The 16,812-nt window shown below is 39.4% G+C and overlaps 1 protein-coding gene across 1 annotated transcript; it reads right to left on the bottom strand.

Annotated features, from left to right (window-relative positions):
- Window positions 1–8,392: 8,392 nt before the first annotated feature.
- LOC107389903 (gap junction alpha-8 protein) lies at window positions 8,393–11,696 on the bottom strand. The gene has a single exon (XM_015966309.3). The coding sequence runs from the start codon at window positions 11,519–11,521 to the stop codon at window positions 10,253–10,255; it is 1,269 nt and encodes a 422-aa protein (XP_015821795.1). The 5' UTR covers window positions 11,522–11,696; the 3' UTR covers window positions 8,393–10,252.
- Window positions 11,697–16,812: the final 5,116 nt, after the last annotated feature.

Here is a 16,812-nt window from a genome sequence, read left to right as displayed (position 1 = left end):
ATTAAAATGTTTAAATGTTCATTAAAACGTTAAATTTTTCATTACAACCTTTAAATGTTCATTTTTAAAAACGTTTAAAGGGTCATTAAAAAGTTAAAATGTTCATTTTTTGAAACAAGCAGTCTCATTCTGATGTCATGTAGAAACAAGCAGTCTCCTTCTGACATCATAAAGAAACAAGCAGTCTGCCTCTGACATCATAAAGAAACAAGCAGTCTGCCTCTGACATCATAAAGGAACAAGCAGTCTCCTTCTGATATCATGTAGAAACAAGATATATATGTCTGATATGCTTGTTGAATATAAATCTTCATTAAAACTTTTAAATGTTCGTTTTTAAAAACATTAAAATCTTCATTAAAACGTTTAAATGTTCATTTTTAAAAACGTTAAAATCATCATTAAATCATTAAAATCTTCATTAAAACATTAAAATCTTCATTAAAACATTAAAATCTTTATTAAAATGTTAAAATCTTCATTTTTAAAAATGTTAAAATGCTCAAATGTTTAAAGGGTCATTAAAAAGTTAAAATGTTCATTTTTTGAAACAAGCAGTCTCCTCCTGACATCATGTAGAAACAAGCAGTCTTCTTCTGACATCATAAAGAAACAAGCAGTTTCCTTCTGATATCATGTAGAAACAAGCAGTCTCTTTCTGATATGTAGAAACAAGCAGTCTCCTTCTTATATCATGTAGAAACAAGCAGTCTCTTTCTGATATCATAAAGAAACAAGCAGTCTCCTTCTGACATCATAAAGAAACAAGCAGTCTCCTTCTGACATCATAAAGAAACAAACAGTCTCCTTCTGACATCATAAAGAAACAAGCAGTCTCCTTCTTATATCATGTAGAAACAAGATATATATGTCTGATATAGGGTTGTCACGGTATCAAAATTTAACCTCACGGTTATTGTGACCAAAATTATCACGGTTTTCGGTATTATCGCGGTATTTTTTAAACGGTGTTGCATATGTTCAGAAAGCATTGATAGTCCTGTTCTACACAAACTGAAATAGTTTTGAAATGGTTTAACAGTGTTTATTAAACCTAAAATAACACAAAGCCTTAGCAAAAGTGCAACTTTTCACAAGTAAAGGAACAAATATCTTCTTTTTCTGGAACGTGTTACAGTAGTCAGTGCAGGTTTAAATTATACAAATCCAAACATTCAAAACATAAACAATATGTAAACAAATCAAAGAAACACCACTTGTTTTCTCATATACTTGTTTTCTTCATTATCAAAATGAAAATCTAAAACTCCAGTCCACACTTGACTTGAGCACTGTACAAGTCAACCTTAAAAAATATGTATTTAAAATAAATAGCCACTTTAAACAAATTACTAAAATAACTACTACACTATGTAATCAAATCCAAATGTTCAAGTATAAATGGCATTGAATAAGTAAACAAATCAATGACAAGGAACTAATTGTATATTTCTCTTTATCATCAACAAATAAGATGCTTCATCCAGCAACAGGGTGTCCGTGACACGGTTTAAATGCTGGCAGAGGACGCTGCGGCTGCAGTACAGGTATATAGTGATTCGTTGCATTCTCCATCAACCAAAAGTCCTCGCGTCATGCATTTAAGCTAAAATGCTAATGTTATCTTACCTTGCACTGGCTGTAGAGACGTGGGTGATGGTCACGCAGATGTGCCATTAGATTCGAAGTGTTGCTGCCTTTTGCAGACACTTGTTTCCTGCACGTTCTGCAAACGGGATAGCAGTCTTCTATTAACTGTCCCTCAGCATTTTTCAGAAATCCAAAATATGCCCATTAGGGCTGGGGGTAAACGATTATTTTTAAAACGATTATTCTGACGATTATTTTATCGAATAGTCGACTATTCTAATGACTATTTAGAAAATTAATCTAATGATTATTTTTCTATTGCACAATTAACAAAATCCAGAAAATCTCAAATAAATTCCTCAAAAAAATTGATAAATTCTTACTGTAAGAGAATAAACACTACAGTCCTTCCATTTTGTGTAACACTGCTTTTATTGTGTTGCGGTTGGTTATGTTCTGGTGACGTGTAGAACTTGGGAGTGCAGGCTGCTGCCTGAGAGGTGGTAGAAGATGGAATGTCTCCATGCTGCTTTGTTTTGGTCACAAGAGCGTGAGGCGAGTGGTCTTACGGGTTAAACCAAACTCAGGTGATATTTTACACTAAACCGAAAACCCACAACACTCTAAATGTAATAAAAGGGAGATCTACACCACAAAAAAGATGAACTCTAAACCAAAACGTAACAGCTTATCCCAACGCAAGAAGCTGTTAGCGAAGATGCTAACAGTAGCTTTACCAACATTAAGTTCAAGTTACCAAGTTTAAATAAACCAAAAACACCCAGCAGCAAACAGACCAGCAAGGAGGAGAGACTGCTACCACCAAAACAGCTCTCCTCATGTCTGAAAGAAGCTCCTTAATGAAGGGAGAAGCGCTCCCGGTGATTTTCTACATCTGCGATAGACACAAAGCAGCGCATCTGACCCCGGAAGTTGTTGTCCGTTGCCGGGAGACGAAGGGGCAAAACAGGAAAATAATCTAGTAGTGGACGGACGTTGTTCCGGGTCTTCTGTATTTGGCGGAGATGTTAGTGAAGGCGGAGAAGAGGGCGAACTAGAGGAAAAACAGGCAGATTCCTCCTCTATTTACAAACTCCTGGGGATGCAACAAGTGGGCGCGGTGCGTCGACTTCCGGATCTGACGTCGACAAATTTTTTTAATCGAGCCGTCGACTTCGTCGAGGCTTCGCTACAGCCCTAATGCCCATACTTCCGAGTTAGTCTTCTTTGAGGGCTGATGGATGTCCTGGGCGCTGCCGTCTCCTCCTTCGGCCATTATTTCAGCTTCAAAGTTTTGGTTCCGTTGCAAACTAAAAAGTGCGTGAGCGCCGCGGGAACTTCAGCTGAAGCGACGGTGACTGGTAAGGGTCACCGCGCTGAAACCGCGGCCACGGTAAACCCACCGAGATAATTTAGTTTTTTAAAAACTGGACGGTTATTTTTATTGTCAACTTTTTTACCGGGGTTTACCGCTATACCGGTTACCGTGACAACCCTAGTCTGATATATATCAGAATATATATATATGCTTGTTGAATAAAAATCTTCATTAAAACGTTTAAATTTTCATTTTTAAAAACATTAAAATCATCATTAAAACGTTTAAATCTTCATTAAAACGTTTAATTTTCATTTTTTAAAAACGTTAAAATGTTCATGAAAACATTTAAATGTCCATTAAAACGTTAAATTATTCAATTAAAACGTTTAAATGTTCATTTTTAAAAACGTTAAAAGGTTCATTAAAATGTTAAAATTTTCATTAAAACGTTAAAATGTTCATTAAAATGTTAAAATCTTCATTAAAACGTTAAAATGTTCATTAAAACGTTAAAATGTTCATTAAAATGTTAAATTCTTCTTTAAAACGTTAAAATCTACATTTTTAAAAACGTTAAAATGTTCATTAAAATGTTAAAATCTTCATTAAAACGTTAAAATGTTCATTAAAACGTTAAAATCTTCATTAAAACGTTTAAATGTTCATTTTTTAAAACGTTAAAATCATCATTAAAACGTTTAAATCTTCATTAAAATGTTTAAATGTTCGTTTTTAAAAACATTAAAATCATCATTAAAACGTCTAAATCTTCATTAAAACGTTTAAATGTTCGTTTTTAAAAACGTTAAAATGTTCATTAAAACGTTTAAATGTTCATTTTTTGAAACAAGCAGTCTCCTTCTGATATCATAAAGAAACAAGCAGTCTCCTTCTGATATCATGTAGAAACAAGCAGTATCTTGCTGACATCATAAAGAAACAAGCAGACTCCTTCTGACATCATAAAGAAACAAGCAGTCTCCTTCTGACATCATAAAGAAACAAGCAGTATCTTTCTGACATCATAAAGAAACAAGCAGTCTCCTTCTGATATCATGTAGAAACAAGATATATATGTCTGATATGCTTGTTGAATATAAATCTTCATTAAAACGTTTAAATGTTCGTTTTTAAAAACATTAAAATCATCATTAAAACGTTTAAATCTTTATTAAAATGTTTAAATGTTCATTTTTAAAAACGTTAAAATCATCATTAAAACGTTCAAATCTTCATTAAAACGTTAAAATCATCATTAAAATGTTTAAATGTTCATTAAAACGTTAAATTCTTCATTAAAACGGTTAAATGTTCATCTTTTAAAAACGTTAAAATCAGGGGCGGATTAAGGACTGAAGAACATCCGGGGCTTAACACACGCACACACACGCACGCACGCACACGCACATGCACACGTGACACTCACTCAACATCATATATGTCTTGTACCACATAATTTTTAATCTGAAGCTACATATTAAGCATTTTCAGGGCAGAGTATTGTTCCTGTTAGTGTTTAGTGTGAGATGATAGTAAATATTCCCATTCTTTCTCCAACAACTTTGCCTGATAGTAAGCTAACTTTAGGCAAACCAGCAGCACAACAAATATTTTCAAATAAGACTCACAAACCTGAGTCAGCACCAGTCTCATCAAAGCTGGGGTTCTGTCGCGGTACTTTTGGTCTAAAAAACGTCCTTATGTCCATCTTCACTCATGCGTTTCAGGCAGAGAGTGTAGAAGAAACCGGCTGCTGAGGGGCTTCTTCTTCAGTGGTGGAGGCTCAGGCAGGCTGTATACAAACTACTGCCAGCTGCTCCCTCTCTGTTGGACTTTGGTACTGCATGTTAGTCTAATGAGCTTTGAAAGAAACAGACGTACTGCATGTTACTTCCGCGCATAGGCGTCATTTTAACCGGGGACGCCGGGGACATGTCCCCGGCAAAATTTGTGATGGGCAGCTGTGTCCCCCCCACTTTCAATAAAGCCTGCTGATGAGGATTTTTGTTTTACCAGCTCAGGTCTCATGGGGGAATTCAACACCCACACTTTTCCAGCTGTTTTGCTCACCTCCACACCAGTCTGGTTTCTTTACGTCGCACTCACTCTGTTTGCCTCATCTCCTTCTTCCCCTCCCTCTTCTGACAGCCGATGTCGGGTTTCCAGGAGAGCATGAGCGGGAGGGACGGAAGAGCTCGACTGAATTCATAATTTTACATCTTGACATTAGCTGTACAAAGTATGAGTTTGATAAAGTGAAGAACAACAATTTGCAGAGGTTTATAACAGGCGCGGCGCCAGGTTTTCATTTTTGGGTGGGCCACGGTAATTTTGGACGGACCTTAATAAGCAGTGACAGTGAAGCAGGCAGGTCATGCTAGAAAATTTCGTTTAAAAAGACGTCATAAATGTTTTCTCTCGTCATTTTTATTTCTAAAATATGAAGTAAAAACTCACAATTTAATTTTCATTCATTTGTCATTAATATCTAGTCTACACCCGTGCGTTAAGTGGACCATCTTCCAGTAAAAGCAAAGCTGCAGCCCACCTCTCCAAATGCATAAAATGTGCATCAGCCGCTAGTTAGGCGCGCCGCGCGCACCATTAGCTACGTCATCCCAGACAAGAGCAGAGCAAACAGAGAAAGAATAGAGGATAATTCTGTCTGGATGTGGATGGAGATTACATTTTACAGCAGCCTGATCATCATTTAAATACGTAAACCATCACCTGTCTTCTAGCCCACGCTATCAGCTTTATTTTAATTGGTGTGAGTGTGTGTGTGTGTTTTCCACTTCAAACACTGGTCTAACCAACCAGACCAGCGTGTCCAGTAACATATTATTGTTACAATTAAACAGTTACACTTCATGTAGGTTATTGTCCCCAGCAATTCTGAAAACAAACTGACGCCCTTGCACATCTGTACAGCGCTTTGGTGTCACCCCTGTGCCTGAAAGGCAAGGGCGCCCCCAAGGGGGGAATATTCCCCATCTGCTGGTAAACCATAGAACAACACCCTGGTGTCCAACAGCATTGAGAAAAGAAGAGGAGTTGCTGCCCTCCAGCGTTTGAAAGCTGTTACTACATATTTGTTCTTTTTAGCCTTAGAGACTTTTTCAGCCTGGTTATCTGACTGTAATAAAGCTTTATAAAATGTAATGCCTGTTTTGTAGCATGCTGATAATAGCTCCAGCTGTAGCTAGTTGATTTTATCATGTTGAGCACACATAATTAAAATAAATTTGTTAAGTTTTTGTAGTTTGTACAAGTATAGATGTTCTGGTTTTCCCAGACTAACTGTTGTTAACACTAATTTAAAATCTGCAGTAATTTTCAGTGGTATAATTTCTTTTGACATAAGTTTACGGGAAGTGCTGTTCAGTTTTGTAAGAACCTATGAACTGTGCCTGTGTAGTAAGAGTTTTGGTCCAGCAGAGTACAGAAATATCCTTGATGTCCAGAATGTTGAGTTATTGTGTCTCCATCCAGTAAATGATGCAACTAGATGAAATAAATAGATGAGCAGATTTCAGAGCTTAGTGTTGAGCAGAAACGGGTCAGTTTTGTCATTTTGTTGTTAATTTGTAAAGTGTTTACAGATGAGTTAATAGCAATCCTATAAACTATTAATTAGACAATTAAAAGGGGAGCCTTGCTGTAAAATGGTAGGGGGAAATATGTCCTTTAAAAAGTATTTTTCTACATTTTAGGACCGATCTTCCCACCAATGCAAAATATAAAGCTACTTTCTGAGGCCAAAGTGAAATATTGAGAATTTTTGAATGCTTGAAAAAAATATTTTGTTGTTTGCAGGTGGTGTGTGTTAAGTCAGTCTGATGTGAGGGACTTTCATGTTTACTCATTTTTACCAGATAATATATGTTGTGTTGCAATATTTGTGCGTGCGTGCGTGCGTGCGTGCGTGCGTGTGTGTGTGTTTGTGTGTGTGTGTAATGTCCAGAAATGGTCAGTTTTTCATGTACAATTTGACCCCTTCAGTATCTGGTCATATGGAGACAGGCGTCTACATTTGTGGCCTTTAATCTGCCGGATCCTGCCATTCCATCAGCTGGAGTCCGGGCCTCTCTGCAGCTCGGAACACATGATAACAAAGTGTCAACAAACTGTTCCCTTCTCAAGGTCCTTCTGTGCCAAGCCTGTCTGCTTATCTTGGCCGGACTGGACTGTCATAAGAGTGACTATTTTCAACTCATATGTGTTAATCAATCGTGAAATGGAAAGAACAAATGTTATATGAAATAATTAATAAGGTTGATTGATCTGTGCTTGAAGTACTGAAAGTGTGAAATGAAATGAATTATTACACTGAATGATTTATATATATGGTAATCAGTAATGTTTGATATGACAAGGCAATCATCACCTACTCTCAGACACAAGGTCCATTAGAGAGATAAATTAAAGTTAAGTTAAACTCATGACACATAGATATTTCTTTACCCCTAATCACAGCGTCTGATATCTGAAAGAAGGTGTGATGTTCTGAGGTTCTTGGTAAATAACGTGGCATGTTCCAATTGGACAAGAATTCATAATATCAGAATATTAAAACAGAATCACTTACAGTGATTCAGCTCTTCAACTTCCAGCATCCTGTGAGATTCAGCATTTAGTTCTAGAGAAAGCTATGGAACGGCCGTCCGGAGCGAAACCTCCTTAACCCAGAGCATTTTTGACAAGCTGTCAAAACCCTGCTAAAAGCTGCCTACCGTTGACACAGCAAACGGTTCCTGCAGAACAAAGCTGACACAGCGAGATTCCTTAAGAATCCATTCGAGACGCAACTTAGTCCCAACCTGTCGTGACTTGGAGACGACTCTGGACTGACCTGGTCGTACTGCGGTTTTTCCTATGGACTTCGGTACCTTGGGGTCACCCGACCCCCCGGCATCTCGGATCCAAAAGAGAGTCTTCACTTGGGGTATGTAGACATGACAGATTGTGTCTGATGCCTTTTTGATAAGAACCAACTTCATAGTTTAATGCAAAACCAATTATTTTGACACCCAAAACTCAATTCTTCTAGACATGAAAGTTCTGATAACCTCACATCCACATATAGTCACCATACATCACATTCCATCCACCTAGATCCATCCATCACAGTAAAATATTACCGGTAGTTAACTTGTCGTGTTTTTAATTGTTTGGAAAATAAATTCTTACTTTTTATAAACCTGGCTCTCTTCTTGAATCAATACGAAGCGTGCTAAATCCCTGAATGAACAAAGGATTCTAAATTGTCTGGTTAAACATTAAAGACCAATCAGGCTGGATTTCCATATTTATATGGAAATTCACATCACATTGGCCAAAGAGTAGAGTAGTATATTAAGCTTTAAAAGCACCCAAATACATACAATATTTACCTCTCTACGTGTGTGTGTGTGTGTGTGTGTGTGTGTGCGTGTGTGTGTGTGTGTTTTGCACAAAAAAGCAACACTTCTTGACCACGTGTGAATTTTTATTGTTGGTTCACATTCCAAGAGAAGAAGACACTGCCAAACATCTATCAGCATGGAAGACTACAGGTTAGTAAAAAGGATTATTTTTTTCCCCTTCCAGAGATTAATCATGTCTTTTTACAAACATACGGGTAATGCAACATAGTGAAATACAAAAAATTAAATAAAATCATACATTACTAGAGGTTTTGATATTAAAGAAAAGAACCTGCATCACGTTTTATTCATTTCCTTGTCTTGCTGGAATTTTCTCATTTGCTGCATCATTGAATCAGATAATAAAGGCCACAAAGGGGTCAAAGTTTACTCCTGCTAAGTTTCCAGGGAACATTTCTATCATACCTCCTCAAAAAACAGAAACTTAAGCACAGATCGGCTAAAAAAATATAAAATGTTATGCTTCAGTCTAGAAATATTCATTCTAGCTGCATAGCAATCAGACACAGGGTCACATACAGAAACAAAATGTTTCAAATCAAATGTTAACAGAGGCCCCAGAGCTATTTCACCACCTGTTACAATCTTACATTTGAGAATGGATATTTACAGATAAGGCACACATGATGGTACAGATTGAATAAACAAAATCAGAGAGGGTGGGGGATTATGGGAAATCCCAGGCTTCTGCCAGAGCATGTTTGTGATCACATTGAAAACCGCTTTGATTCTTTTTTAGTATGTGTTATGTACATTATAAATGTAGAAGTGGGCAGCGAGACACTCCTCTAACTCTGAAACTCTACAATAGTTTTAAGCTTTTTAAGGTTTGAGGACTGAACAGTTACATAAAATCAAGCTAAGGGATTTTCTGTGTCAAGGATGCTTGTTTTCATTGATGAGCGCGGTTTCTTTTATTGTCTCGCCTCCAACAATGCTTTGTGCTGATGCTGCGTGATCTTTATTGCCAGAACGCCCATTTGTACAGCACGAAAAGAGAGGATTTGGCCTGAGGTCACTACTACAGTTCACCCTCCGGTTGAGCAAAACGAGCCGTGCTCTTTCTGTACGGACAGCTCCTATCACAGTACGCAGATTTCTTCAAGGCTACATAACGTAAGCTGATCTAAAAGGGGGGAAATGCAAATCACGTTGAAAAAGACGTTTGACAAGTGGTCTTTTTTTTTCTTTATTTTTCCATATTTTTCCATCTCTAACTGAGCTCTGGCTGTGTCACTTGGTATATAAACACAAAAAGGAGAGAAATGCTCTAAAACTGATGCAACTCTCTCTTCACTTGTAAGAATCCTGTGTAAATGGATGCACAGATGAGGTGTTATGAGGGTTTAAGGCCTTGCAGAGATGAAACCTCTGAATGTGCAAAAGAGGTACGCTCCTCCCAACCTGAAAACAGACTTTTTTTCTAAGAGCTGCATGTGGATAGAATAACCAGCAGTGTTTCCTATACAAGGGAAGGCCACATGCTGTTTGCAGCACAACTCTCTTCTACTCAAACCTTGTGTAAAGTGTCTATCCCTCTGTCGTAAAATATCTCTTTCATTAGAAAAGATAACTAAAAATTTAACAAAAGATGTTCATCAAGTAAAAACACCCCCCCCCCCAATCCACATGTGTCTCCTGCAGCTGTTTTTAAATATAAAAACACACTTAATAAAATGACTCCTTTCCTCTTTAAGATCTGCTTTTTTATGTTTAATGTTTTTCCACAAACTCTGATTTTTATTTTATTTTATTTTTTGCTTCTCAGAATTGTGTCTTAAAGCTTTTTTGTTCTATCTCTGTTGTTTGTTTGTTTTTTAGATCCACTTCTTTTGCTTGCTCACAGGTGTGTTTAGAGTTAGTTGTGTGTGCTTTCTTATTTTCTGTGGGAAGGCGTGATTTTTTTCTCACAGGTTCATATGGTGAGGTCGTCTGACCTGGCCCTGCTGCTCGCTTTGCTCAGTCGGCTCAGTGGTCTGGTGTCTTCTATCGTCTCGGCGGCCTCCACCCCTGCTTCTGCTGGAGGGACCGCCTTCTCGTTCACAGCTTCCTCTACCTCTGCGTCTTCATCCACGCCTTCATCCACCCTCCCTGCATCCACTTCTGGTGGAGGTGCCTCCTCAGCTTCCTCCTCTATTAATGTCACCCCCACTGTCTCAGTAGTCTGGGTGTAGGAAGGCAGAGTCTCATCATACACTTTAGATATGTCCTTCATAGGCAGCACCTCCTCTACCTTCTCCTCCAGCCCCTGAAAGGGCGGGGTCCCTCTGCCAGCCTCCATGCCAACTTCGGCCATAGGGTAGAGGTGAGAAACAGGGGGGGCTTTTTCCTCCTCCAACAACCTGTAGCCCTTTGCCCTCTGTAGGCCGGGGACAGCCAGCGGGGGCAGACTCTTCCCAGGTAGAGAAGATGACCCTTCACCTTGAGACGGGGCCGGAGCTGGGGCCGGCTTACGAAACACAAACCGAATTTTCTTCAGGCCTAAGTGGCTGATCTCTACAAAGTTGAGAAAGAGTGAGACGCAGGCCACGGCCAACATGAAGATGATGAAGACCGTCTTCTCTGTTGGGCGAGACACAAAGCAGTCTACGGTGTTGGGGCAGGGCCAACGGCTGCATTTATACAGTGGCAGGATGCGGAAGCCATACAGAAAATACTGGCCCACCACAAAACCCACCTCAAACAGTGTTTTGAAGATGATGTGGCAAATGTAGGTCCTCAGCAGGGTGCCCTCCAGCCGAAACTTCTTGCTTCCTTTGGTGCTGGTCTCCTTCGTGGTGCGAACGCTTCCCTGGTCAGGTGCCAGAGGGAGGCGCTCCTCACTCAGTTCCTGCTGTCGGCTAAGTTCAGCCTCCTCACGCTCTTTACGTTTCTCCTCCATGTGGACGTGGTGCACAGCGTGGCCCACGTACACCAGAGACGGCGTGGACACAAAAATGATCTGCAGCACCCAGAGGCGGATGTGGGAGATGGGGAAGGCCTCGTCGTAGCACACGTTCTCACACCCGGGCTGCTGCGTGTTGCAGACATAGTCAGACTGCTCGTCGCCCCACACAAACTCCGCCGCCGTGCCCAGGATGAGGATGCGGAAGATGAAGAGCACCGTGAGCCACACCCGGCCGATTACCGTAGAGTGCTCGTTGACTTCCTCTAAAATATTACCCAGAAAGCTCCAGTCACCCATGATCGGTCCGTAGCGCTGTGGAATGAAGGGTGGGGTCGGGAGGGACACGGAGGGTGCAGCCGTTTGGGGAGGGTGGGGTAGGCAGGATCAACAGGGGAGGGGAAAAGAGTGCCAAAAGTAAGAAAAGAGGGTAACTCAAACATTAAATCGTTTGAAATTTTAAATTTTTGTTTCTGCACACGTTTTTATCTAAAAACCTGAAAAATATGAAACTTCTTGAGTTAGGAACTTTTTGATTCTGCTTCTAGAATAAACAAAACCTTTTTAAAATCAAATTTTAAATGACAATTAAATTATAATATTGATATACCAGTAACCGTGGCTGACTTATCTTACAATTAAACACTAAAATTCTCAAACGTAAAAACTGGAAATACTGTTTTAGGCTCTAGAGTTCACACACTGCTCTTCCTGTAAAACCAAGTCAAAAGTATTTATGAGTAACATAAAATTCCTCCTCTATAATGTATCATATAGGATAAAATGCAATCAAATGGGCAACTTGCCACAGCTGCGGCTCCGGCAAAGTTGAGTCCGGTCTCGTTCTCTTGGCACCCGGCAGGGAAAAGTGAACTTTTTTCTGTCCTCTTTCCCACCTAAAGCCCTGTCCTTGTCGCCCCACTGAGCAGATGTGAATGAATCGGCTCTGATGGTTGGTTTTTAGTTTGCCGCAATATTTAAGCTTGGAGCCAGACGGCCTTTATTTGCCGGGCGACGTGTGGTGACGCAGAAGACAATAGGATCAACAAAGCCAGAGCTGGGATGTATGGAAACAGGCCTCGAGCTCCCACAGCAACATGGACTCTGCAATGCCGGGGCACAGGGTCCACGGCCCAGCTTTTAGCGTGCAGCTTCCGCACTCAGCTGCGATTCTGTCTGCTGAAGCCAGCAGATGCCTCCAGCTGGGCTGCAGTGACCAACGTTAGAGCAGAGATGCAGGCCAGTGACAAACCATCACCCAGGCAAGGATAAAGGAGAGTTTATGTGGCCATGCTGCAGTCGTATTTGTGAATAAAACCCAGCTCAATGTAAAATGAATGACATGAAACCATGAAGAAAATCAACCTAACTCACTGAAACGTCTCCGATATCAGTAAAACGGTCCAGGCTCAGGTTAGAAAAACAGATGTTTGAAAAAAAAAACAGATTTCATTCATGGTGTAAATTCATTTCAACCTTTATTTAACATTCTTTTGTATTAAATGTTGTTGTTTTGTACTTAAGAGGACAAAAAGATTGGTTTTGGGGGTTTTCTTAAAACGAATCTTAATTTTTGTCTTCAATTTTGCAAAAAAATATGTTTACATTAATCAAAGATCCAGTTCCTTTTGTCTGTCACAGAGAAAAAAATAAATACATAGTTTGTCAATTGATCATTAGCAGCTCCATAGTCAGAAACGTGGCATTAGAGACTCCAGCAACCATAGTTAAATGTTTACCTGGGGCCAGAGCGGGCAACATTAAATCTTACCTGAAACTGCTAGCTAAGGATAAGCGTAAATACAGTAAGATTGTTATTCACGCTGGCGGTAACGACACCCGGTTACGCCAATCAGAGGTCACTAAAATTAATGTTGCTTCGGTGTGTAAGTTTGCCAAAACAATGTCGGACTCTGTAATTTTCTCTGGCCCCCTACCCGATCGGACCAGTGAAGACATGTTTAGCCGCATGCTGTCCTTCAACCGCTGGCTGTCTAGGTGGTGTCCTGAAAACAACGTGGGTTACATCGATAATTGGATAAATTTTTGGGGAAAACATGGTCTGATGCGGAGAGATGGCATCCATCCCTCTTTGGATGGAGCAGCTCTTCTTTCTAGGAACATGGCCAGTTTTATTAGTCCTCCATGACAACCCAGGGTCCAGACCAGGAAGCAGAGTCGTAGTTTAACACACCCCTCTGCAGCTTCTGTACTGTTACCCACTCACTACCCCATAGAGACAGTGTCCTGCCCACGGCCAAAATCACACAGATTAAATATCAGGCTTAATAAAGCAAATCATGGAAAACTCATAAATATTAGAACAAATTCAACTGAGCAGAAAATTAGAAAAATTAAATGTGGGTTATTGAACATTAGGTCTACTTTTTCTAAGACTTTGTTAGTTAATGACTTGATTTGTGATAATCAGATTTCTTTGCTCTCTCTCACAGAATCCTGGCTGCAGCAAGGGGACTATGTTAGTTTAAACAAATCGACTCCTTCAAATAATTTAAATCATCATATTGCTCGAAGTACAGTGCGAGGAGGAGGAGGAGTAGCAACCATTTTTCATTCTGACTTATTGATCAGTCCCTTACCAATTAATAGCTACAGTTCGTTTGGACATCTTATTCTTAGTTTTCCTAATCCAGATTGCAAAACTGTAAAACCACTCTTGTTTGTAGTTTTATATCGTCCACCAGGCCCTTACTCTGAGTTTTTGGATCAGATCTCTGATTTTTTATCTGATTGTGTGCTAAATACTGATAAGGTCATTGTAGTGGGGGATTTAAATATTCATGTGGACATTGAAAATGATAGCCTCAATGTAGCCTTTAGTAATATCTTAGACTCAATTGGTTTTACTCAAAGAATACATAGCTCCACCCACTCCTGCCATCATACATTAGACCTTGTGCTAACTTATGGCATAGAGTGTGAGGAAATAACGATCTTTCCACATAATCCAGTCCTCTCGGACCACTTTCTGATAACCTTTGAGTTTTTTATAACTGAGTTCTCGAGACATGAAAGTAAATTTCACTATAGTCGTTCTCTATCTGACAACGCAGTTGCATCTTTTAAATCAACTGTTCTATCTTTACTGTCCTCAGCATCTCAGAGGAACGTAGCAGAGGGCAATATTTTCAGTTCTAGCCCCTCACAAATTGATGCTTTAGTTCATAATGTTACTTCCTCTTTATGTGTGGCAATAGATGGTGTTGCCCCATTAAAAAAGAAGGTAATTAGGGACAGGAAGTTGGCTCCTTGATTTAATTCTCATTTATGAGCTTTAAAACAAAACTCTAGAAAATTGGAGAGAACATGGCGCTCTACGCACCAGGAGGAGTCCTACTTATCCGAGAAAAATAGTCTTGTGCTTTATAAAAGTAAGCTTCGACAAACTAGAACTGCTTATTTCTCAGCGTTAATTGAGGAGAATAAAAATAATGCTAAATTCTTTTCAGTACAGTTGCCAAACTTACACAGACTCATAGCTCTGAACCATCTATTCCCTTAGTACTCAGCAGCAACGACTTTATGGGATTTTTCACAAGTAAAATTAATTCTATTAGAAACAAAATCTTTAGCATCCTCCCTAATGTGATTTCTTCTTCCTCAGTAAGTGAGGCAGCATCAGAGGTAACTGTAGAACCTCATCTGTGCTTGAACCGTTTTGATCCATTTGAGCTTTCAGAGTTATCAAAAATATTAGCTTCATCTAAACCTTCAACTTGCATTTTAGATCCAATCCCAACCAAATTATTTAAAGAAGCATTTCCTTTGGTAACTGCCCCCATTCTAGATATAATCAATCTATCCTTAGTAAATGGATATTTACCACAGGATTTTAAGGTTGCTGTAATCAAACCTTCACTTAAGAAGCCTTCTCTGGATCCAGATGACCCAATGAATTATAGGCCAATATCTAACCTTCCATTTTTTTCCAAAGTCCTGGAGAAAACAGTGGCCATCCAAGTATGTGAGCATTTAAACACTAATGCTCTGTTTGAGGAATTTCAGTCTGGTTTTAGAGAGTATCACAGCACTGAAACTGCATTAGTGAGAGTTACAAATAATATTCTCATGGCCTCAGATAAGAATCTTGTGTCTGTTCTAGTCTTGTTAGATCTCAGTGCTGCCTTTGACACAGTTGATCACAATGTTCTTTTAGAAAGACTTGAACATGTTGTAGGGATCAAAGGAAAGCGCTAGGCTGGTTTAAATCCTACCTGTCTGACAGATTCCATTTTGTAAACGTACATGACAAATCGTCTTCATACTCCAGGGTTACTTGTGGAGTATCACAGGGTTCAGTGCTTGGACCAATTCTTTTTACTATATATATGCTCCCAATTGGTAAAATCATTAGACAGCATGGGATAAACTTCCACTGTTATGCTGACGATACTCAGTTATATTTATCCATTAACCCTGATGAACCTAATCGGTTAAGTAGATTACAGGCTTGTCTTGAGGACATAACAAATTGGATGACTCTAAACTTTTTGCTTTTAAATCAAGACAAGACGGAAGTTCTCATCTTTGGACCAGAAATCCAGAAAAGGAACTTGCTTAGTCAGTCACCTGACCTGAATGGCATTACATTAATCTCCAAGAACAAAGTAAGGAACCTTGGTGTTATCTTCGACCAGGACATGTCATTCAAATCCCAAGTTAAACAGGTTTGTAGGATTTCCTTTTTCCACCTTCAGAATATTGCCAAGATTAGAAGCATCCTTTCCAGGAGTGATGATGAAAAACTAGTTCATGCATTTGTTACATCAAGACTGGATTACTGTAATTCATTACTGTCAGGAAGTCCACAGAATGTAGTTAAAAGTCTTCAGCTTGTCCAAAATGTTGCAGCTAGAGTTCTGATGAGAATTAAAAAGAGATCATATCTTAGCTTCCCTACATTGGCTACCTGTAAAATTCAGAATAGATTTTAAGATCCTCCTTCTCATATATAAAGCTCTTAATAATCAAGCTCCATCATACATTAGTGATCTCATTGTTCCATACGTTCCTAACCGAGCACTTTGCTCTCCGACTGCAGGTTTACTGGTGGTTCCCAGAATATCTAAAATTAGGATGGGAGGCAGATCTTTTAGTTATCAGGCTCCTCTCCTGTGGAACCAGCTCCCAGCTTAAGTTCATGAGGCAAACATCTTGTCTACTTTTAAGACTAGACATAAAATATTTTTTATTTGATAGGGCCTATGGTTAAAATCTGATGTTAGCCTAGATCTGGACAAGTGGGGGAGTAGAGGGAGGTGGAGTGTACAGTCGGTAAAGACGGCTCTCCCTTGCCCTGCCTCCAACATGCCTCCATCTAAAAAGGCTAGGATATCCAGAGTTATCTCTGTAGTTATGCTGCTATAGGATTAGACTGCTGGAGGATACACTGACCACTTTTCACACTCTACTACATTCTTCTAAAATATGCTCTTTAACTGTATTATTTTCTGCAATTTCAGCTGTTAACTTTATTTTTTCTTTAAGTGTTTTTCTCCCCAGAAGAAGCTACAATTATGTTCTGCTGAGCTGTGGTGGCCTCATGGAGGGGGCCATCGTCTAGCACACTG

Source organism: Nothobranchius furzeri, chromosome 14, assembly GCF_043380555.1.
Source record: "Nothobranchius furzeri strain GRZ-AD chromosome 14, NfurGRZ-RIMD1, whole genome shotgun sequence".
Taxonomy (NCBI): Eukaryota; Metazoa; Chordata; class Actinopteri; order Cyprinodontiformes; family Nothobranchiidae; genus Nothobranchius; species Nothobranchius furzeri.
The sequence above is the reverse complement of the archived record's forward strand: the minus strand, read 5'-3'. Positions and strand labels throughout refer to the sequence as shown.

Excerpts from the sequence above, each read along its gene's own strand:
- LOC107389903 (XM_015966309.3), bottom strand. The coding sequence starts at position 11,521 with ATGGGTGACTGGAGCTTTCTGGGTAATATTTTAGAGGAAGTCAACGAG.